Here is a 24,609-nt window from a genome sequence, read left to right as displayed (position 1 = left end):
AATAAATTAGAGCTGTAAACATGAGCTCACATTTGAAACTATAGTACATCTCTCAAAATATTAAAGTAATATTCAATCTATGTGTAAAACTTACCAACCAGGCAGGAACAGCAAAAACAGATGAAAACAAATGAGCAAAACATTTTCTTCCGCTGTCTGAAATAGTTTCCCTGAAGATGCTTGCAAAGACGATCTGAAAGTGCTGTAGAAAGTGGAGTGTGTTAGAGAGAGAGAGAGAGAGAGAGAGAGAGAGAAAGAGATTCACAGTTTTTAAGTTCTGTATTTCCTTTTTTCACCATGGCTGCTGTAAACATTCTGTTAACCATGATCTATTTTTTTTTTCATTTAAATATATATATATATATATTTTTATGAAATGGTCATTAATCATATAAATGAAGAAAATAAAAATAAGATTTTAGGGGGATACATATGGCAGATCTGTGCCACAATGGGAAGTGAAAAAAGTAGGAAGTAATTCTATTTCTTTACTATTTAAATGGTGAAACCAGCCTTCTCATTTGACTTTGTATTGTGGGAAGTTGCCCCCTTCTTATAATTTCTTCTGCCTTATTACAAAAATCAGACCAATGTCTTAATCATGTGGCAAGAACACAGAGTAAACAAGCTGAGAAAACCAAGGATATTAATAAAAGTCTGATTCAGTTCCTCTGAAAGTAGAGCATCTAGGATGTGTTTACAGTAAATTAAGAAATCATTTGCATTTTTTTTTTTGGAGTAAACTATTCATTTAACGTTCACAAAACCAAACTATTTACAGTATATTATATTTGCATTTGTTTCAACAGTTTTAGATATTTCTCTATATTTATGTAATAGTTATTTGTTAGGTTTACGATGATGGAAACTCTGAGGACAGTCAGCATTACTGCATTTGCATTTCTTATATATGATGACTAATCAGATCACAGCAGCTTCTAGAGGGATGCGCTTAGGCAGAGGTATACATTACTCAACGTACAGTAGCCAACATTTGAAGTGGACCAAAAAATAGTAAAGTCTTAAGACAAGAGTGGGTGTTCAATAGTTTTACTACAACTTTTATGAAAGGTTTTGGTCCCCTTGACCTCTGTAGATGCTTGTTTTCTAAACTCTTTCTCCGAAGAAAAACATTGTACTTTTAATTGTGAGTTGTCACTGTTAACATTCTCCACATTTTATTTAGTTAAATATTTTTCTATTTTGTAGAAGTAGCAGCACATCGCAACTGAACAGTTTTTGGTTCCCTGAATGTTTTGATAACGTTAGTTTATGTTGTTGTACTGTTGTTTAGACAAAACGTCACCTTAGAATTATCAGGTTCTATCTGACATTTTTTGTCAAAATTGAGCTATTGACATATTCTTATTAAATGACAACTTATTTACATTATGGGATGTTGTTATATAAGTTGTTTAAATTTTAAGACTTTTTATTTTAAAAACAAATGTTACACACAGACTGTTTGCTATGGAATGCAAAAACTTTGAAGCTCAATATCTCAAAATAATTTAGAACACAGAGAGAACCTCATAATTCAAAGGTGACGAAAAGTTATTTTAAGTTTTCTTCATGTAAACAGAACATTCCCTTTTATTTTGTCTTGTTTTTAACCCTGGTTCTTACAGAAAAAAGACATATATTTGGTAAAATGATGTTCTTTTGAGCAACATTCAAGTGTGCAACTTTTAAGCTCAGTAAAAAGAAAACATTCACAAAATGTAACTAGCTATGGATTTATAGTACAAAATTACATATACATACAAGTATTAAATACCACAAAATTTCCTTCTGTATACTAGGTATATAAAAATCAAGCCATTACACCTTTATTTAAGCCAAAACTGAAACACATCTCTTTCCACACAAATACAAATATTTTTATCATAGTTTAACAGTCAAATGTTGCACAGGAATATCTCTGTTAAGACATACTTGAATCCAGTATCCATGTAAAACATCACCTCTTGTACATTATCGATGTCTGCCAAAATAAAGCTGGATCCTTTGTTATGAAATGAGAAACCAATATGTAACATTGACACAAAACTTTAAAAAGTATACTTTCATTAAAATTCAAAAACAAGCCAAAGCACGAGGTCACACATACAAGTGAAAGTCAAATTAAAACAAAACAAAAAACAGCAATGCTTCTGTAATAGTGACGCTTGCATCAAAATACAATATATGGCACACTAGTGCCAGTGTTGAAAGTAGGCATTTAATTAAACTGTTATATTTATTTAAAGGATATATTTTTATTTTAACTTAATAAGACTCTAATGTGCATCTTGATATTTATGATAAATCTCCTGTTTTCATCATTGAAGCTCTTGTAGATCTGATGTCATTGACCAGGAGAACAACAGCAGCCGCAGCAGCCACGCCCATCACTATAGTGACGACCAATCGGAGCACAGCTTCAGTAGACTCACAACCACCGACGTGTACTTTAAAACAAAATAAAACATTTTATTGCATTGCATAAAAGTAAAATAGAACTGCATTTGTAAGCAGATTCAAATTTCTGTCAGGAGCGTATTAGCTTAAAAAAAATAATAATAATATAATTACTAACCTGCATGTGTCTGGCAGAGTTCAGTGATATTGAGTTGTTCACATTTTGATGGTCCTGTAGAAAGTGAAGGTAGTGGCAGAGTGACTTTTAAAAAACACAGATGTTTATAGTCATTGTTGGCAAAGAGCTTAGAATGACCAAGAGGTGACACTCAATAGAACGTTCCATTGCAACAGCAGCGCCCAGCAGCAGCCCCGGATTCCATCATTTTGGAGTGAAAGTGATCGGCTGTCCATTAGATCTCATTACTGTCACGATGGCAAGAAGCAACTGCTTTGTTTTTTTATTTATCTATTTAAAAAGCGCATTAAAGCTGAGATACAACCTGAAAGACGACAATACAACACTTATTATCACAATCATCAGCACTTTTAATAGTTTATTTTACAGACTTATAATATGCTGCTGTTCTATTGGCGTTTTCATTCCAAAATGGCCACGCCCTCTAGTGGCTATTTCCCAAATTACACTAGAATGTCGCCTCTTGGTCATTCTAAGCGCTTTGGTGTTGGGGCTGTTTTAATAACAAGTAATGCATTACTTTTAAAAAATTAAGTAGTAATGCCGTAATTTAGTAGTAGTAATTAAGTAGTAATGTCGTGTGACAACATTACTTACCATAAAAAGTAACTAAGTAATGCAACTAGTTACTTTTTTTGAAGTAACTCAATATTGTAATGCATTACTTTCTAAAGTAACTTTCCCCAACACTGTTTATAGTCAATGTTTATACACACACAAGATCAGGACAGATACTGACCGTCTTAGACAACTGAGTGGCGCTTTATCAATCCGAAATTGGTTTTAAAGTGTTTGCATATCTATATAATATTTTCAAGCTATGACAACACTTTTTTGCACACTGTATTTAGGGTTTGCACTTCTTCAATTTTGCACTTCCTTTAATTGCGCTCTTCTTTTTAGTGTAAATACGATCATTAACTGCATGATTTGTACTATTCTGAAACTGTACATTGACATTTTTTTGCCACTCATTGCCTTTAATCGTAATGTAGAAACATGCACTTTCTAAGCTACTCTGAAAAGATATTTATAATAAAAAGGTGAAAGATTATTATTTGAATGACAACCACGCGTAAAACATGAGCAATACAATCTGCACAACTTTGATAATATATATCAGAAAACAGATGTTTCTATGTGTTATTTTAGAGCTCAGGCCCACACAAGGCCTTGTTTGTAGATCCGGAAAGAAATGTGCTTTGACTGCATGCTTGGAGGACAAACAGACAGAGGTAGTGGATTTTACAGCTCTGTTTGTCATTAAAAGTGTGAACACTGACTGTGTTTCAGCGAGTGTGTTGAAATTACTTCCACAATTTCACTTTGGGCTTGAAAGACAGTTTAACTAAAAAAACACACAAACAGAATTTTATGAATGTTGTTTGTCAAAAAAAAAGTCTTAAGTGAAAGAAATCTTACGTGAATTAACATACAGCACTATTGTTAATATCAGTATAATTACTAATATTGTCTGCTTCTCTCATGTTGCATACTGATGAAGTGACACTGCTGAAGTGTTAGTTTCACCCAGGATTAGAGTATGTGTGAGAGGTTTCCGCTGATAATAATAACACACTTTGTTCGGTCTGTCTTTAATTTTTAAACAAGCAAATGAAGTTGGTTTGTAAAAGTCAAAACAAGTAAATCATTTAACCCTTGTTGAGCCTCTTTATGGACATTGTTGTGTTTTACTCTTTGTTAGTTTAAAATATTACGTTTTTCCTGCAAACAGAATAAACTTTGTGTGTGTGTGTAAACACCCTTTTGACACTCATGGACTACAGCCAGTTTTGTTTACTCAATTCATCTATACCGAACGTCTTTGGACTGTGGGTGTTATGATCACCAGCGATATAGTGTTTGCAGATCACCCGAGAACTACACATCTGCCACTTAACCAAACTACATATCCCATCATGCACCTCTCTCACACACCATTCACCCCATGATTAACGCAGCTAAAGCTCATGAGGACTAATGACTTGGACGATATATACAACACACACTCATCTTTTTGCTGTCGTTTCCCACATGAGCATTATTAAGCGTCATCTATGTCCTGCCTTACTGTGTATTTGACCTGTTTTGTTAAATGTTCTTGTTGTTTTGCCACCTGTCCTGACTATTTGTCTGTTATTCTAGCCACTCTCTTGGGTTGTCTGAATACTCGGTTGTATTCTTGTATCATCCTTGGTTGTCTGACCATCCCTAAAAAAAGCTGCAGTTGGATCCTCACCTCTGTTGTCTGCAAGATGTTATAAAAGCCACAAAATGGATCCAGCAGCAAGTCTTGTCAGTCTAAAACAAGGTTTTAATTCCCTCAAGGACCACGCAAGCAATTTGTTTTTGGACATTGCAAATAATGGAACTCTCCTGGACTGTACCCATTGGACCCATTGATTTTTTTTTTTTTTATCACAGACTTCATGAACCCGGGGGAAGCACACATGAGCATAGGGACAACATGTAAACTCTGCACAGAAATGTTAACAGGCCTAGTAAGGATTATAACCAGTGATGTTCTTGCTGTGACACAACAGTGCTAATCACAGGGGCCGCCGTGCCGCCCAATCTAGGAAACAAGGGGATTCTTCAAGACGAAGATGACAGGTATGAAACTTTGGTTATTTATAGTGAGTAAGGAATCATCTGATTGGTGAATCATGTGTTAGCTAATGCAGGACCAGCTGTGATCAATCATAAGCACCAATAATCCTCTCAAGAAGTTTATATATAAAGTTCACTTAGTACCACTATCACAGTAATGATCAGTCACGACGGGTGGATATCAAGCTTTCGTGCCTGGCACGTCTTGTTCAATGTGTGTGCGCCAGTGTCAGACATTGCCAGGGATATAATGTCATTTTTGGCGAACAGGTGAGATATCCGAGAAAGAGACAGAAAAGGACTGCAGTATGCATTACAGGAGTATAATCACGGCATAATAGGCAACTGATTAGAGAATAAATCAATCAAAATTGAAGCTAGCTTAGCCTAGTCGCCTCATACGCTAACCATTCAACAGCTTAGCTCATGCTCAGCAGGAGAGGTGACAATAAAAAATAATCTAATAATAGCAATTGAAATCGTGATTTTTCTATTTTTAGCCAAAAACCCTGATAGATTAATTGTTGTGCAATAAAATATAGCGTTACTAACCGACGAGGAAACATGCATGGACAGCGCTTTTACATAATGTTAGTTCATTCATAGAAAGAACAGCTAGAAAGGGGAAACTGATGGATTTGTGCCGAATATTAGCATCATTGACCCATAACTATGTAGAGTAAGTTAACTATAACTGTCAGTATGTTTGTGTGCTTTTTATAAATTACTGAAAAACAGCTGCAAAGTATATTGATCGCAGCTGCTCAGTTTGTGATCCTATCTCGGTTTTGCTCTGGTGACTTGTAATTCCAAATATTCGTAGCTTGAAATAAGATGTAAATATGAAGTTCAGTAAAGTTAGCATCAGATTCGCAGATTCGTTCCGCTCCTTTAGCTCCCCTCACACAGCTTGATCCACGCTGGCATTTCTCCTCTTGGGTTTTAGGTTTTGAAAAGGGAAAAATTTCACCATCCCGTACAAACTTTAAGGATACCGGGTATCAGATTTGCACAATCCTTCCATATGCACTCGCTCGAAAGCTTGACAGAGCCCCTGCGTTTAGCCAGGGCCAGACGGAATCTGCGGACGTTTTTTGCTATTTCTGCAGGGAATTTTGGTAAAAATGCGAATTTCTGCTGAATTATTTTGGGAGTATCCAGCAGAGTATCATAACTAAGACCTTAATATATGAAATAAAGAGTAATAAATTACTGAATAAAAACTGAATAAATTCAGATTTAGACATTTACTCAAGTAAATAAACAGAATTAATAATGGGCTAAAAATCTGCAGAAATCTGCGGAATTCTGCGGAATTCTGCACGCGCAAATTCCGTGTGGGCCTACGTATAGCTACAGTTGCTAAGCCACGATTGGTGGGTGGCTGCTTTTGGGCGTGGCTTAGCGAAGGGTCAATTCAGATTCTACACACAGAATCGGGCCAACAAGCTTCAATTTTAACCCAACAAGAGGGGACGTGTAGAAAACACCATTTAACACCAGAGTTTCTGAACTGACTAACATTTGATGTTTTACATACCTGGACATGGTTGACAGATTTCAGTGTTGGTGAGATGTGTGGTCTGTTTGGTATTTGAAATGTTCACCACACAACTATAGGAATCATCCAGACACTCCAGATCTAGATGCAGACTGCTACTGAGATCAGACACACTGATTCTGGAGAATACACTGTGTCCTTTGTACCAGGAGAGACTCACAGCGCTCATGTTCACAACTGAACACAACACTGAACAAGAGTTTGAGGATTTACTGGTGATGACAGGAACAGGCAGATGAGCTGAAATAAAGTCAGATAAATTAGATATTAGGTAATTCCTAACTTGATTAATTAAAAATAAAACAGAATGAAGTATATTTAAGTATATTCGGTGTAGCTGAAATTAATTTAAGTATAATTTTATTTAAACACATTGAACTCTTCATGGTTTGTGTAAAGATCATTTGAGAACAGCAGTTTGAGTCTGTAAACCCACACATTTTCCAGCGTTGTATTTGCACTTGTTCCTGTTAGCTGGGACTGCGTCCATCAGGTACTGTTAAAAACTGTGGCCCTGACAACCTTAGTCATTTGTAAGAGGATTATCTTAATTTTATCATTGCAAACTTGTAATCATGACTCACTGTATACATTGAGAGAGTATTTGGTCTTTGTTTGGCCGTTGATGACTGGTTCATAAAGTCCAGAATGTGCTGTTGTGGTGTTCATGATGGTCAGAGATCCAGTTTGATGATCCAGCTTCAGTCGGTCTCTGAATTCCACATAAACATCAGATGTGTAGAAGTTTCCGTTCAGTTTCTTTTGAGCTATAGTTTTATATTCATTTTCAAACTGCCACTTTACCACATGTTCTTTCTTTATTTCAGTAACACCAGACTCCAGAGTGACTGAATCTCCCTCCATCACTGACTTCACTACACCTGAATCAGCAAACACACCTGAACAACACACAGCCTATATCAGTCTCATTCTGACTTTCTGGATGAAGTTAAAAATATTATAACATAAAATATGACATTCTTTGTTGTCTCGTGAGAAATCCCTCATTATGTTCATATAGATTAAAGTAGTATAACTTTAATATTAGTGTAGAAATACTGATATTATAATATTATAATATCTTTTTTTATTATCAACTGTTATATCAAATAATACATATTAATTTAGGGAAATGTTACTGTAAATAGTGCTAGATTTTTGGATCTTAACTTATACAGATTTCACTCCGCATGTACACGCATCAACCGGCTTTCTGTCGCCTTAGAGGTGCATAACGTATTTTGATGTTTTGCCAAAATAATCAGTCTCAGATTTTAAAATACACAGGCTTTGTATTTTGACTGAATTGACTGAATTCATTTTTTTTGCGTGGATTATTTTAGTTTTTAAAACTATCCAATAAGTTCAGCTAACTTAAATTTTAAAGCGGATTTCAATATGTTTAACTAACCTAAGTTTTTTTATGGCAGAATTCATTAAGTTCAGCTAGCTTAAGGTTTTAAAGCGGAATCCAATAAGTTCAGCTAACTTTAAAAACTTAAGCAGGATCCAATAGGTTCAGCTAACTTAAGTTTTTAAAGCGGAATCCAATAAGTCCAGCTAACTTTTAAAAACTTAAGCGGAATCCACTAAGTTCAACTAACTTAAGTTTTTAAAGCGGAATCTAATAAGTTTAGCTAGCTTAAGTTTTTAAAGCGGACTCCAATAAGTTTAGGTAGCTTAAGATTTTAAAGCAAAATTCAATAAGTCCAGCTAACTTTAAATACTTAAGCGGAATCAAATAAGTTCAGCTAACTTAAGTTTTTACAGCGGAATCCAATAAGTTTAGCAAGCTTAATGTTTTAAAGCAGAATCCAATAAGTTCAGCTAACTTAATTTTTTAAGCGGAATTTAATAAGTTTAGTGAACTTAAGGTTTTAAAGTGGAATAAAATAAATTCAGCTAACATAAGGTTTTAAAGCGGAATTCAATAACTTTAGGTAGCTTAAGGTTTTAAAGCGGAATCCATTCAGTTTAGCTAACTTAAGGTTTTAAAGCGGAATCTAATAAGTTCAGCTAACTTAAGTATTTAAAGAGGAATTCAATAATTTCAGCTAGCTTAAGATTTTAAAGCAGAATCCAATAATTTCAGCTAACTAAAGTGAAGTACTGAACTTATTGGTTTAGTTATCTGAAAATATATTTTTTTAGTCCACAGACATTTTCTCAACAGTGCACGCTTATTTATAAAAACAGATGCAACCAAATTGTGAGTTGGTGCGACCAACTGAGAAAGTTAGTTGCACCAGTGCGATCATATAAGAATCAGCCTGGAGCCCTAAACTACAGCTACTACAGCACTGTCTGCTTTCATAGGAAGATATATTCAGATGCTTATCCTTTTATTTTTGCAAGTGTTTTTGTTTCAGCTAATTTGTTTAATTATAACTTTTGTAAACATTTTTTTTACAAACAAATGAAAAGCCAATAAGTTGACAACTAAGTTGAAACAACCAGCAATCCCCCTCTTGCTGTGATAGAATTTCACTGACTTCAATTATCACAATGTGTTTATTATTAAGAATAATCTGTCATTCTTCAAGTTGTTTGAGTACATGTTAATGAGAATACATTATTAAAAATACTGTAAACTTTGTGTATAATTCTGATTTTCTGTGGTAAAATATAGTGGAATTAAGGAATATATACGGAATAAAGGCAGAAAAGCATGACCACAGAACCACGATAAAAAACTAAACTGACAATTTCATGAGCTCACACTATATTGCTTGATAATATTAACAGGTTTGGGATGCTATGCCGGGAGAGTTCCTTGAGCTCAGAGATAATTGAGCCAAGGGCTCCCGCCTGGTCAATGAGCATGTGAGGGAAAATGAATAAGTGAATAATCCGACTATAGACAAACAGCATTATTTTACACGCACCTTTACACAGGTGACCACTTTACTTAAAAGTAAGAATCGAAAATGAGGAACAACTGTACGTGTTGCTCCATATACATAATATAAAACAGTCGGCGAACACTAAACTTTATCTAACCAAAAAGATAATTGAAAATTTGAACTGTAAACATGAAATCATGTCCAAAAGCAGACTACATCTCTCTATAGGCAAATAATTATAGTAGATATGCAGTATTATTTTACACACGTCTTTACACCATTGACAACATGAAAACAAAAACTACATTTTAACTTACAATAGAGCTATAAACATGAGCTCACATCCGAAACTAAAGTACATTCCTCAAAATATTATAGTAACATTCTATATGTGTGTAAAACTTACCAACTAGACAGGAAAGGTACAAACAGTTAAAAAGAAATGAGCAAAACATTTTCTTCCGCTGTCTAAAATAGTTTCCCTTAAGATGCATACAAGGGCAGTCTAAAAGTGTTGTGGTCTAGAAAGGGGAGTGTGTTAAAGAGAGAGAGAAAGAGAGACAGGCAGTTTTTAAGTTCTGTATTTCCTTTTTTTCACCATGGCTGCTGTAAACATTCTGCATTATGTTTTCATTGTGTATCTATTCTTTATTTTAAATGTACTTCACTCTTAGTTTCACTTTCACTTTTCAACAAGTACAATTTAAGAGTATTTAATAAACTTGTTTTAATTTTCTTAAACGTTTCCACATTATCATTTAATTTTGTTACATTTTCATTAAACTTATTAGCTTTTGAACATTTTGGGGGGGGGGGGGAACCGCTGAAAAAAACAAAGCTGAGATTTATTTAAGTTAATGTCAGCAACTAAATGCACGTCCACATCATCATAGTTCTGTATTATAATATTCAAAATGTAATATTGTCAGGATTGCCTTAACTTCATTTATATTTTTTTTTATTATTATTATTTTTTATTTATTTTTTTTTGTTCAGTTGAAGTTCTAGTTTGAGCTTAGATGTTTGACATATATTAGTATATCTTGATATCTTTGTTTATGGTCTCTCCTTTTGACGGCAGCGGTCTTCCTGCAACGTAAAATCCACCCGCAGCAATTCCTAAAATCACCACTAGAGGTCAGCAAACCATCACAGATCTCGCAACACACTATCTCATCTGCTACTTCTCAAATCAAGCTTTAAAAACAACTTATACTAAAAACAGGAGTCTATGATAAAACAAATAAACAAATAATACTCTAAATGTGTCAACAATTAACTGATATATACTGCGTCCCAATATGGTGCAAATCATGTTTTAAATTGTCCTGTTAATCATCTTGCCTCATGTTAACATCCTCCACATCTCCTTTAGTTATTTCACAGTTTTGGAGGTGATGTAGCGCATCCTAACTAACCATTGTTGGTTCCCTAATTGTTCTGGAAACAATAGTTTATCTCTGATGTTCAGCCAAGTTTTCTTTATTTTTTCTAATTTAACTTTTTCCAATTAAGCTGAGAAAAGACCAATTTCCTTTGTGAAATTTTCGTCATCTCACCACACTGAGCAACATTTCAGTTTTTTTATATTGATCATTCACAAAAAGTTAACCAAACGATTACACAGTGTCTTTTAAGTAAAAGTCATAGTGAAAAGTCATAAATTTAAAAAAAAAAATTTATTTACATTTTACATTTACATTTAGTCATTTAGCTGACACTTTAATCCAAAGCGACTTACAAATGAGGACAAGGAAGCAATTTACACAACTATAAGAGCAACAATGAATAAGTGCTATAGGCAAGTTTCAGGTCTGTAAAGTCTAATTTAGTAAATTTATTTATTTTATTTTTTTGTAATTTTTTAGTAACTTTTTTTTTTTTTTTTGGGTACAGTTAGTGTGATATTCAGAGAGGCAATTGCAGATTAGGAAGTGAAGTGGAGACAAAATAGTTGAGTTTTTAGTCGTTTCTTGAAGACAGCGAGTGACTGCCGTTCTGATGCAGTTAGGGAGTTCATTCCACCAACTGGGCAGATTGAGCGTGAGCGTGAGCGAAAGTGATTTCTTACCTCTTTGGGATGAAACCACGAGGCGACGTTCATTCACAGAACGCAGGTTTCTGGAGGGCACATAAATCTGCAGAAGTGAGAGCAGATAAGGAGCAAGGCCAGAGGTCCCTTTGTAAGCAAACATCAGATCTTTGAATTTAATGCAAGCAGCAACTGGCAGCCAGTGCAAATGGATGAGCAGCGGAGTGACATGTGCTCTTTTAGGTTCATTGAAGACCACTCGTGCTGCTGCGTTCTGGAGCAGCTGAAGAGGCTTGATAGAGTTAGCTGGAAGCCTCGCTAGTAGAGAGTTGCAGTTATCCAGTTTGGAGAGAACAAGAACGTGAACAAGGAGTTGAGCTGCATGTTCAGATAAGAAGGGTCGGATCTTTCTGATGTTATAGAGAAACAGTGGCTAAATACTTCTAGTATTATACACAACTGAAAACAAGTTTAAATGTCCTACAACCTTAAACAAACAGCTAAAAACAAGTCCTCAAACCATACACAACAACTGAAACAAGTCTAAATGTACTTACAGGCTGCTGGTCTCGTTGGTAGACTGCTTCTTTATTTTTTTTTTATAATTGCACTTACTCCGCCCATCAGCATAGGAGGTTATTTTTATTGAATCTGCCACTATGCTGACACACAGGCATTAGTAGCTCCGCCCTGTTTTAAAAAAGCTCAGTCTCCTTTGATTTTAAAGCGACAGACACCAAAATAACACAATTTGAATCAAAGCCTAAAAGGAGACTTTTCAATTAGTTATAAAACATTGTTTATTTGGTATTTTGAGCTGAAATTTCACATACACTCTCTAGGGACATCAGAGACTTTTGCATCTTGTAAAAATGGGTGTAATCGGTCCCCTTTAAATGAAACCATTATTCAAATAATTCCTAACAAGATAAAAATCAGAAAATGTGAATTATAATACAAAGTTACTTACACAGTTATTAAATAACACACACCCACCGGCCACTTTATTAGGTACACCTGTCCAACGGCACGTTAACAAATTTCTAATCAGCCAATCGCATGGCAGCAACTCAATGCATTTATGCACATAGACATGGTCAAGACGATCTGCTGCAGTTTAAACTGAGCATCAGAATGGGGAAGAAAAGTGGTTTAAGTGACTTTGAACGTGGCATGGTTGTTGGTGCCAGACGGGCTGGTCTGAGTTTTTCAGAAACTGCTGATCTACTGGGATTTTCATGCACAACCATCTCTAGGCTTTACAGAGAATGGTCTGAAAAAGAGAAAATATGCAGTTAGCGGCAGTTCTGTGAGCGCAAATGCCTTGTTGATGCCAGAGGTCAGAAGAGAATGGCCAGACTGGTCTAAGTTGTACTCAAATTGCCTCTACAGTCACCAGACCTTAATCCAATAGAGCTCCTTTGGGCTGCTGACAAACCTGCAGCAACTGCGTGATGTAACCATTGTCAATATAGACCAAAATCTCTGAGGAATATTTCCAGTACCTTGTTGAAGCTCTGCCACAGAGGATTAAGGCTGTTCTGAAGCTAAAAGGGGATCCAACGATACTAGTAAGGTGTACCTAATAAAGTGGCTGGTGAGTGTATGTATACTATGTTCACTTCTGTTAGGATAACCTCACAAAGCATTAAGCAGTGACCTCATAATTTAGGAAACTGTAAATTGATCCTGAATTTTCATATCCACTGTAACAGAATCCAAGGTCATTGATTGGCATCAAGTTTTGGCAACCAAAAATCACTAAAACTCCCTGGACATCTCACAACATTTCTGATATCTGTTGTGTGTCTCCGCCTGTGGATCTGATGTCATATACCAGAAAAGCCACAGTGGCCACACCCACTAGGGCAGAGAGAGCCAATCGGGTCACAGCTTCAGTAGGACCACAGCACTGAACAGAGTCTGAGAAACAAACACATCACACTGAGCTCAGATCAGTTGATAAATAATATAAGCACAAATATCAGCTCTGCTGTACCTTCAGATGTCTGCCAAAGTGTGTTGATGTCCAGATGTGTGGTCTGGTTGCTGATGGTATTGTTGATCACACAGCTGTAGGTGTTTTTATCCTGATGTTCCACCACCAGAGGTAGAGAGAGACTGATGCTGAGATCAGACACACTGATGCTGGACAATACACTGTTTCCTTTGTACCAGGAGAGACTCACAGCGCTCACGTTCACCACTGAACACAACACTGAACAATTACACTGTGATGATGAAGATGATGGACATTGAGGAGAGTTGAAAATGAGGACAGGAACAGGCAGACGAGCTGAAAAAGAACAGAAAAAATGGATATTAAGAATTACTGTAATTTTAATTAATTATTTTGTTCATTTCAATCAGCTATAAATCATCTCTACTCACCATAGACAGAAACCCTGAATATTATTGTGGTCAGTTTCACTGCATTTATTTCTAGTTTATAAACTCCAGCATCTTCAGTTGTGATGTTTGTGATGGTCAGAGATCCAGTCTGATCGTCCAGCTTCAGTCTGTCTTTGTATATGTTATCAGTTTGTTTGTCCCTGCTGATTTCAGCTATCACCGAGTTATCAGCTCCAAGTTTCCACACTATGTCATCGTTGTCCTGTATTTCACTAACACCGGTGTGTAAAGTGACTGAATCTCCCTCTGTCACCGAAATGGATTCACCAAACACACCTGAAGAACAAACAAGGTCAGATTTTAAAATTGCAAAGACACGTGTTTAATTAATGTTTTTTTTTTACATACTGTAAATTATTTCAGTTTTTGTTTACAATATGTGAAATAATATATCTGCAATTAAAATGTACAAATGTAAACTCTCCGAACTAATTACAGCTCAGACCCGGATTGGCTAATCAGGAGCACCTGGAGAATTCCCGGTGGGCCAGTCCGTTTTTTGGCCGTGAGGGCTGGTGTCCCTAGCTTCAGAATCTGTTGCTCTCAGCAGTCACACATTTTAAATTAATTTATTTATTTACTTGACCACAGCCTTCTTATTCATTATTTTACCACAGCTTTGCTCTTTTTATATATAACCAGCCTGCAAGTTAAAGATGACATAACTCAGATTAGTCACTCCTCAATATACAACAGTTGTGGTCCAGTGGTTAGCATGATAGATTACAATGCCGCTGACCTGGGTTTGACCCTCGTCTGAGTATGTAAGTTTTTTCATTTTTATTGTTAAGACATATAAGACTGTTAGGGTTGTTGAACATTTGAAGTTCTAAAGCAGCTGTTTTCTCAAAAAAAGACGTGATAGTGTCATTAGAAACTGATTTGGAAATGACCTTATTTTAATATAGTCAGTCGTGAACGGAGGTGGGCCGGTCTGAGGCTTGAAACTCCAGGGCTGAAAAGGAGTCCCACTCCGGCCCTGTTACAGCTCCAAATCAGAAAGAGTTGGGACAGTGTGGAAAACGCAAATAAAAAAGAAAGTAGTGATTTCTAAATTTATTTTGACTTGTGTTTCATTGCAGACAATCTGAACATGTCAAATTTAAATCCTTTCCTTTCATTTAGACCTGCAACACATAAAAAAAAAAGGTTGGGACAGGAGCAGTTTAGGGCTGGTAATCAGGTAAATTGGTTAAATGATGTGATTTAAAACAGGTGATGTCAGCAGGTGATTGTAATTATGATTTGGTACAAAAGCAGCATCCAAGAAAGGGTTAGTACTTTGGGAGCAAAGATGGGCCGAGGATCACCAGTTTGCCAACAAATGCGAGAGAAAATGATTGAAATGTTTAAAAACAATGCTTCTCAAAGAAAGATAGGAAGACATTTGGATATTTCACCTACAACAATGCATAACATCATTAAAAGCCTCTTAGCCTCTTCAGCTGCTCCAGAACGCAGCAGCACGAGTGGTCTTCAATGAACCTAAACGAGCACATGTCTCTCCACTGCTCATTCGTTTGCACTGGCTGCCAGTTGCTGCTCGCATCAAATTCAAAGCTCTGATGTTTGCCTACAAAGCGACTTCTGGCTTTGCTCCTTCTTATCTGCTCTCACTTCTGCAGATCTATGTGCCCTCCAGAAACTTGCGTTCTGTGAATGAACATCGCCTCGTGGTTCCATCCCAAAGAGGGAAGAAATCAGTTTCCGGAACGCTCACGCTCAATCTGCCCAGTTGGTGGAATGAACTCCCTAACTGCATCAGAACAGCAGAGTCACTCGCTACTTTCAAGAAACGACTAAAAACTCAACTATTTAGTCTCCACTTCACTTCCTAAGCTGCAATTTCCTCTCTGAATATCACACTAACTGCACTCAAAAAAAAATTACTAATACTTTCCTTCTTAGCCTTTAAAGACCTGAAACTTGCCTATTGCACTTATTCATTGTTACTCTTATAGTTGTGTAAATTGCTTCCTTGTCCTCATTTCTAAGTCGCTTTGGATAAAATCATCTGCTAAATGATCAAATGTAAATGTAAAAGATTCAAGAAATGTGGAGGAATTTCAGTGTGTAAAGGACAAGGGCGCAAGCCTAACCTTGAACACCCGTGATCTCAGATCCTTCAGGTGGCGCTGCATCGAGAATCCTCATTCATCTATAAGCGATATCACCACATGGGCTTAGGACTACTTTGTCAAACCTTTGTCAAGTACCCCAATACAAAGCTAACAGTTAAAATTGTACGGTGCCAAAAGGAAGCCCTACGTTAACAGTGTCCAGAATCCCTTTGTTAACAGTGTCCAGAAGTGCCATCTACTTCTCTGGCTTTGAAGGCATCTTGGATAGACAATCACACAGTGGAAACGTATACTGTGGTCAAATAAATCAATATGTTTTAGGTATTTTTTTGGACGAAATGCACACTTTGTGATCTAGACCAAGAATAAAAGGATCATCCAGCAACGTCCTAAAGCCAGGGTCTGTCATGGTATGTGTCAGTGCCCTAGGCAAAAGTAACTTGCACTGCTGGGATGGCACCATTATTGCTGAAAAGTTCATAGAGGTTTTGGAGCACAATATGCTGTCGCCTTTTCCAGGGACGGCCATGCATATTTCAACAAGACAATGCAAAACCACATTCTGCAGACATTACAAAGTCCTGGCTGTGGAGGAAGAGGCTACATGTACTTGACTGGCCTGCCTACAGTCCCGACCTGTCCCCAGTAGAGAATGTGAGATGGATTTTGAAGTGCAAAATGCAACAACAAAAACCCTGTACTGTTGCCCACCTTAAGACCTGTTTGGAGGAAGAATGGGACCAAATTACTCCTGAAACTGTTCATCACATGATGTCTTCAATCCCTAAACGTCTTTTAAATGTTGTAAAAGTAATGGCAACATTACAAAGTGGTAAATCCTGTACTGGTACAACTTTTTTGAATGTGTTGCAAGAACCAAAAATTGAAATACTTGTTTATTATTTTTAAAAAACAAGAAACACATTATATAATGTTTGTTGTATTGCTTGCAATGAAATAAAAGTCAAAAGCACTTCTTTCTTTTTTATTTGCATTTTCTATACTGTCCTAGCCTTTTCTGATTCAGGGTTGTAAAATCTGATGAGAGGTTCATTGCTTAATTCAGCTATTTATTTGGCACTGAAAACAACTGAAGAGAAACAAGTACAAAACAGAAACTAAAGTTCACATGTGTTAAAAATACAGATTGTAAATAAATATTGCTTGCCTTAATATTTTAAGTTGCATCAAATGAACTTTTCTAGTCATCACAACTCACAGTCAAACTGACTAGGTCACACTTTACAATAAGGTTCATTAGTTATTGTTATTTAATGCATTTACTAAGATGAACAAACAATGAACAGTACATTTACTACCGTATTTATTCATGTTAGTTAACGTTAGTTAGTGAAAATACAGAAGTTCATTATTAGCTCATGTTAACTCATGGTGCATTAACTAATGTTAACAAGCATGGACTTGGATGTTAATAATGCATTAGTAAATGTTCTATTATGATTAATAAATGCTGTACATGTGTTGTTCATGATTAGTTCATGTTAGTAAATGCATTAACTAATGAACCTTATTGTAAAGTGTTACCACTGACTAAAAGTATTAAGTTAAACGTTGTATAACTAAAAATGTTGGGTTGAAACCTGATTAACTGATTAAAATTAAAGTTACATGACATTGATATTTTGTCATACCATTTTTACAGTGCACTAGAAACCAGTTTTAAAAAATACAGTAAACTACCTTATTTCATTCATTTCATGTTATCCACCAATGTTTTTAAGTACCAACATCTACACATCTTACTTTTTGTACACAGTCAACAACTATAAGCAGGCAGTGAAGAAAAAGTTATAAGGTACGCTTTTCCACAAACATAAGACATACTAACATTTTAAAGGCACTCAGTGTAACACACACTACTACCAAATACAGTAACACACACAACACTAACGCAATGCAATAAACGTTGTTTATCAAAACTAAATGTAGCATTAATCTCTAATATAGATCACAGATGAGAACAAAACTTAAAATAACCATATTGTAGTAATTCAACAAAAATACAGGGATTTCTAGGAAAGTCAATTTACGGTCATTTACCATACGTATCAAGGAAACACTGTTAAATTTACAGATTTTTACTGTCGAGCTTTAACAGTTTGTTATGTATTTATTGTTGAAATATTGGATGAACTGCAAATAAAAGTCAAGTAGCTCAGGTTATGATATTAAGCCATAAAAATATATGTATAACATACCGTTAAGACGCCATAAAGAGACTAAAACAAGCAGGTGGAACATTTTCTCCAGCAGTTCAGCGAATAATAATCTGATCGAATAAGAATGTGTGCTGAATACACTCAAATGTGTGAATCCTCCTACCACAAGTAAGCCTTCCTAGTTCACACACACACACACACACACACACACATACTTGTGCATCTGTCTTTGTGGAGGTTTACCGTAGGCTTCTGTTTGTTTGTTTTTCATTTAGGACATGTTGGAAAAACTGAACCATCAAATATTTTTTACATTATTATATAAAGCATTATTTAGTGTTTAGTCATTTTTCGAGTGGGTACTGCTGGTCACACAATCCCCACAATGTCAGAAATGTTAGATTTAAATATCCTTCTGGGTAAACAACACGCATGCAGAATGAATTATGATTTATCTATTGCTGTTTCTAATGGAAGGCAAATATTATTTTCATAATTTAACACTTAAAATTTATTTAAAATAAACTATTGTGCATGTAATAAGACAAGAAGGATGTTACTGAGGTGTGACAATAGCAGCTCGACTGAGTCAAACTGAAACATGTCTGTGGTCTGATTTCTTTGGAAATGTCTTTGGTTTGTCACCAGTCAGAGCATTTGTTTTTGTAGTCTGTAGGTGAAGGGCTTCTTCCTGTCCTGCTCTTATTAACCACATAGTCTCAATTACTTGCTAGATGGTAAACAAATTCTTTTCTGCGAAATAAAGTACACTCAAAAAATTATTTTGCTTCTTATTCAAAATACTTATTCGAAATGAGTCGAAACGACACAATTCTTGATATTTTTTTGGGGACAACTTAATTGTTTTCTGTTCAAAATAATACTTGAATCCAATTAGCAAAGCTGATGAAAAAAATAAAATAAAATAGGCAAATTAGATCCCAGGGATGAACTGGGACAGTATTTTAGCCCGGGACAGTTATTGAACATCAGGCCACTTGAGGGATGGGGGAGTTTGGGAGCGATCGGTAAGTGGAGAGCAGGGGAGGGGAGGAGGTGTTGAGGGCGAGTTGAATGAGCGGTAAGGGATGGGAGAGATGTGGTGGGTGCTTTTGGGGGTAACCTTTTAACCTATTTTTGGTAATTACAAGATAAAAAGTTAGGCCATCCACTCTTAAAGGGCACCTAGGTTACCCCTTTTTTCAGATTTAATATAAGTCTTTTGCGTCTCTAGAATGTGTATATAAAGTTTCAGATCAAAATACCCATCAGATTTTTCATTATACCTTTTACAAGATGCTGTTTTATACTGATTTCCAGCAGGGGTGGTTTTGTCGTACTGCGCCTTTAAGCCGAGTTCTGCCCGCCTACTGTTTCTACATGCCTTCCCACTTCCCACGATACACACGCACACACAGGCAGACAGACAGAGCGCGCTTAGCTTAGTTAAGGCTAACCTCAAGTACTGTGTGGACATCTGTTATGCTAGTGTACAAAATAAACCTGATTTAACTTCCACAAACCGGGATTGAAGCGTCTTTTATAATTGTTCTGACACGCGGCTGTGCTGATGAAGTAAAGCTGAATTAAAACGCTGTAATTAATTACACAAATACTCTGTTTTAAAACACTTTAAACATGTGAAACTTACTCTTAATCACATTTGATGATGATTGCTGATGCTAGCGAACAGAACAGACCTTTTATTCCCGGTTGCTTTGCGTATGTCTGTCTGGTCTTGTTGACATATACACGCGACTACCGGAACATGTTAATGCGCGCAGCTGTCAATCAATTCGGTGGGCGGGGGGATCACACACCTACGTAATGGTGCGATCGATTTGAAAACAGCTCCAATTGGCCGACCCTTTTTTTTTGTAGTTAAATTGAAAAAAAAGGACTGGTTGTGTTCATATCACCCCAGTATGACGGTCTATACACTATACCAACACACAGATCTGTCCAAACAGCTTAAAAAGTAGATTTTTTACCATAGGTGCCCTTTAAGGAGTTAAAAGACATTTTAGGAACTGATAAATACAAATAGTGGAGTAGGAGATAAAGGGTTTAAAGCAGGGGTGTCCAAACTCGGCCCTGGAGGGTCGGTGTCCTGCAGATTTTAGCTCCAACTTGCCTCAACACACCTGCAACGATGTTTCTAGAAAGCCTAGTAAGAGCTTGATCAGCTAGCCCAGGTGTGTCTGATCTGTGTCTGGAACTAAACTTTGCAGAACATGAAGAAGATTTTATTCTCTCTGTGTGAAGTATTTTCTAAGTGTAAAGCAGTTAATTTTCTCTTCTCAAAATGTATGTATAGTGTTTGCAGCAAACATGCCAGCGTGTGTTAAAAATGCTGTGTAAAATGAGTATGCCTGCACAGGAGCAACGCTAGGAGAAGAGTGACTGATTGTGTTAAATAACTGAATATGTAAAGCACTGATTATATATGTTAAATACTTGTATGAGTAACATATTATCAAGTTATTATGCTATCATGACAATGTATGCAAGTGTAACGGTGGCCAGCTAGTGTGCGCTGTGCAGGTAAACCTCACTCCTCTGACCTCTAAAGGTGCTCTAGCGATGGACGCCAGAGGCCATGGTTTTTAGCCTCCTTGTTAGAGCAACCGACTCTCATGCGGGACATCGCCGATTCGATCCCAGCTCGGAGCGGGTTGGGCGGTGTAGGACCGGTGGGGTTACACAAGCACTTAGTCCTTTTGCTTGGTTGCATCTATGGAGGGAGAACTTTGGTTTCAAAACAGTTGCTGACATGACATTGACCTGTGACATCTCGCTGACCATAGCAAGCTGGCTGAGAGCCAAGAATAGCAGGACCACTTAGAATAAAAACCTATTCAAAAATGGTCAAGAGTTAAAATGAGACACCTAGGGGTGTGTCAAATAACCTGTATAAAGATTGTGGAAAATACAGAGACTTTAGAAAGAGAGAACCAAAGATACATACATACATACACAGTTGAAGTCAGAATTATTAGACCCCCTGTTTATTTTTTCCCCAATTTCTTTTTAACGGAGAGAAGGTTTTTTCAACACATTTCTAAGCATAATAGTTTTAATAACTCATCTCTAATAACTGATTTATTTTATCTTTGCCATGATGACAGTAAATAATATTTGACTAGATATTTTTCAAGACACTTCTATACAGCTTAAAGAGACATTTAAAGGCTTAACTAGGTTAATTAGGTTAACTAGGCAGGTTAGGGTTATTAGGCAAGTTATTGTTTAACAATGGTTTGTTCTGTACACTATTGAAAATATATAGCTTAAAGGGGCTAATAATTTTGCCCTTAAAATGGTGTTTAATCAATTAATAACTGCTTTTATTCTAGCCGAAATAAACAAATAAGACCTTCTCCAGAAGAAAAAATATCAGACATACTGTGAAAATTTCCTTGCTCTGTAAACATCATTTGGGATATATATATATATATATATATATATATAAGAAATTATATATTTCTAAACAAGATAACAATAAAGTAAACAGCGATCAAGAATGATTAATTTTAGAGAATTGATTTGTTCATGTGTTTTTGCTAAAAAATTTTTTTTTGTGAAATATAATAATATTTATATAAAATAACATAAACTTTAAATTATACAAAAGAAAATACATTACATTCTGGGGGTCAGTCCAAATAAACTGACAAAAGTTTAGAGAGCTTTGAGGCACCTTTTGTTTGTACCTGTTTTATATGGATTTATAAAATGTTGAAACCATTTTAAATGCTTTGAAACGAGAAACTTTAACAAGTCTACATTTGTGTATAGAATTTGGCGACAATCAACATATTATTACACAGAAAATCCATTTCTTTGTTTTTCATAAAAATGCCAAATTTCATAATGTGAGTCAAACGCAGGTATTAAATTTTTTGTCATCAACCATTCATAAAATCAACACTTAAAATGAACTATAGTTAGATATAACATTATTCATCTGTAACTTTTATACAGAAATGCATAATTTCGTTTACAATTTGACTCTAAAAACAAAACAATTCAATAAAATCATGAAGTGATACGAACACGCTTTCTATAGCATAAGCCAAAGAATGGCATGTTTAAACTACACATCCTTTTCGTGTGTGCTATCTAGCAGTGTCAGTAAGATGTCTCGATATCATTGAAACTGTTTTTTTTGTCCACAGGGAGGCGCCAAATAATAAAAGTTGAAGTTGTCATTACCGACAAGAATGATTCATTTTAGAGAATCGATTTGTTCGCGCGTTTTTGCTTAATCGTAATCATTTTAAATGAATTATTTTGTTAAATGTTACATTATTCATTACTGACTTTTAGACTAAAATGCCTAATTCAGTTTACAATTTGAATTCTAATAACAAAACAATTCAACAAAATCATGAAGTAATTCGGACAGCACGCTTTCTAAAGAATTAGTCAAAAGAATGGCATTATGTTACGCCTCTTGACTATTTCGCATGTGTACTACCAAGCACTCTTGTCTGTGTCGTAATATTGAGGTGTACGTAATGCGCATCGCTCACTTCCTCATGCAGCCTCATCACGGGTGTGGAAACACCTTCAACACGTCCACATTCAGAGGAAGAGAGAGAGAGAAAGAGGGAGAAGCGGGCGGTCAGTCGTTTGCCACCCGCGTATTTTTCTTTCTTCGCGTCCTCTTCTCTCCCCTGATCTGTAGTTTTTCTTCTAAACATGGCTGCGCTCTCAGCCTGGTTCTGGAACGAGCGCTTTTGGCTTCCGCACAATGTCACTTGGGCGGATCTGGCCGACCCAGCGCCCGGGGTGGAGTACCCGAAAGCCGGCCACTTGCTCTCCGCGCTGCCGCTGGCCTTGGGGATCTTCGCGGTGCGGATATTTTTCGAGAGGTAAGATTTCTGCCGTTATTGACAAGCTTTCAGCGCGCTTGGCACCCAACTAAACATTACAAACTCCAGCTAAACTCAACTGTTGTGTACAATTCCAAGCTTGAGATATGAAAGCTACACATTAATGAGTGTTGGGTGTGATAAGTTGATGCTTGCACGTGTCTTGAAGTATTCAAAGTTCATTTGGGCTTTGGGAGATTTCTTGCTTGTGAAGTCTTGCTGCCTGATGCATCTGTCAGCTGACCAGCTTAAGGCCTGTTCAGAAAAGAGGATTGAATTCATTGTTCACTCACTGTTTTATATGTGTTTTTTTTACACTTACTTTTAGGGACTCTCTCTTTCTCATTTATGGAGAACATGCCTTTTTACACACTTCCTTGTTGAGCTCAAGTACATGGTTATCTGTTTGACACTGTGCTATCTGTAGGTAATGTCAGAAATGAATGATAAATGAACACCACGCCTTTAGATGAGCACTGTAGCTATATTTATTAGAGTTCTTTGAGTTGAAGGGATTTGACAATGACATTTGTTTGTGTAACTGAGGGAAAGTTTGGTTTTGGAAGAGCTAGTATTGAGGTAAAGTTGGTTTAATATTCGCACATTCAGACCTTCTCCTTAATAATATAGCTGCAGAAAAGTATTGCAAACTGGGAAACATATTAGCAGCCAATACCTATGTTTCAGTCATTGAAATAGTGCTAATGTTGTTTTTGAAGTCATTATTACATGAGATTTTAGACACGATATACAAAGTAGCATGGTAAACAATACAGTCTGTGCATCACTTAAAAAGTTTGCTTTACATTCGCACATTCAGACTTTCTCCATGAAAATATAGCAATATTATATACAAAGAATATCAATAATTCTATTAAATTAAATATATTAAAAATATAGAAATCTATATTTGCAACCAGTGACTATAGTACAACAATCTCATGTAAGTGACTTCAAAACAACATTAGCACTATTTATGACAATGAACAATGTTGTACTGATATTATTTGGCTGCTTATAAGATTTCCCTACTTGCTATACTTTTCTATTAAAGGCGAAAGTCTGAATGTGTGAATATAAAAGCAACTTTACCTTAATATTGATATTGAACATTTAAAATAGTGTGGTAAACAATATAGGGACCGTGTCACAAGTTGTCACTGAACGAATGTGAGAATATAAAACCAACTTTGCCTCAATAGAGCAAGTGCACTCACAAACTACTTATTTTGTTGTTCTAAAGTTGGTTTTATAGTTGAAAATTTAATCAGAGACAACTTGTGACATGCACTATATATTGTTTACCGTGGTATTTTGAATATTTGGTCTAAAATTGCATGTAAGAAGGACTTCAAAACAATATTAGTACTATTTAACTAGCTGTGAACGATGCTATACTTTGAAAGCCATTTGG

General features: G+C 36.0%; 4 protein-coding genes across 7 annotated transcripts in view; 2 read left to right on the top strand and 2 right to left on the bottom strand.

The window, feature by feature from the left end:
* LOC101884151 (uncharacterized) overlaps positions 1-9,220 on the top strand; it is a 50,033-nt gene extending 40,813 nt beyond the window's left edge. The window contains exon 12 of the mRNA XM_087303482.1: positions 7,598-9,220. The gene's annotated coding sequence lies outside the window, so the exon portion shown is untranslated. The remainder of the gene's footprint in view (positions 1-7,597) is intronic.
* The window catches only part of si:dkey-222f2.7, a 29,014-nt gene extending 18,794 nt beyond the window's left edge, over positions 1-10,220 (bottom strand). Inside the window, exons 1-6 of the mRNA XM_087304811.1 lie at positions 10,020-10,220; positions 7,355-7,669; positions 6,750-7,010; positions 2,579-2,632; positions 2,302-2,450; positions 95-221 (exon numbers count right to left, since the gene is read on the bottom strand). Coding sequence (XP_087160937.1) covers positions 95-221; positions 2,302-2,450; positions 2,579-2,632; positions 6,750-7,010; positions 7,355-7,669; positions 10,020-10,107 — 994 coding nt within the window. The 5' untranslated portion in view covers positions 10,108-10,220. The remainder of the gene's footprint in view (positions 1-94; positions 222-2,301; positions 2,451-2,578; positions 2,633-6,749; positions 7,011-7,354; positions 7,670-10,019) is intronic.
* Positions 10,221-11,501: 1,281 nt separating this feature from the next.
* On the bottom strand, positions 11,502-18,505 carry LOC147838370 (uncharacterized). The gene is made up of 4 exons (XM_087303842.1): positions 18,358-18,505; positions 14,037-14,333; positions 13,645-13,941; positions 11,502-13,568 (listed from the first exon to the last, which is right to left on the bottom strand). The coding sequence occupies exons 1-4, from the start codon at positions 18,398-18,400 to the stop codon at positions 13,426-13,428; spliced, it is 780 nt and encodes a 259-aa protein (XP_087159968.1). The 5' UTR covers positions 18,401-18,505; the 3' UTR covers positions 11,502-13,425.
* A 4,358-nt stretch (positions 18,506-22,863) lies between these two features.
* cers5 (ceramide synthase 5) overlaps positions 22,864-24,609 on the top strand; it is a 54,560-nt gene continuing 52,814 nt past the window's right edge. For 3 of the 4 annotated variants that reach the window (XR_015521068.1, XR_015521069.1, XM_087302386.1), the window contains exon 1: positions 22,864-23,195. Coding sequence is in view for 2 of the 4 variants with exons in the window: in XM_087302386.1 (XP_087158512.1) it covers positions 23,023-23,195 (173 nt within the window). In the remaining 2 variants the exon portion in view is untranslated. 4 annotated transcript variants of the gene reach the window in all.

This window comes from Danio rerio, chromosome 22, assembly GCF_052040795.2.
Source record: "Danio rerio strain M-AB ecotype USA chromosome 22, GRCz13ab, whole genome shotgun sequence".
Lineage (NCBI taxonomy): Eukaryota > Metazoa > Chordata > Actinopteri > Cypriniformes > Danionidae > Danio > Danio rerio.
Note: the sequence above shows the minus strand (reverse complement) of the source record. Positions and strands in the feature narration are given on the sequence as shown.

Bases quoted from the DNA above. Each gene is read 5' to 3' on its own strand.
- LOC147838370 (XM_087303842.1), bottom strand. From the start codon at position 18,400: ATGTTCCACCTGCTTGTTTTAGTCTCTTTATGGCGTCTTAACG. The intron at 14,334-18,357 runs GTATGTTATACA...TTTGTTCTTCAG, and splicing joins CTCTTTATGGCGTCTTAACG to GTGTGTTTGGTGAATCCATT. The intron at 13,569-13,644 runs GTACAGCAGAGC...TTTGTTTCTCAG, and splicing joins ACTTTGGCAGACATCTGAAG to ACTCTGTTCAGTGCTGTGGT.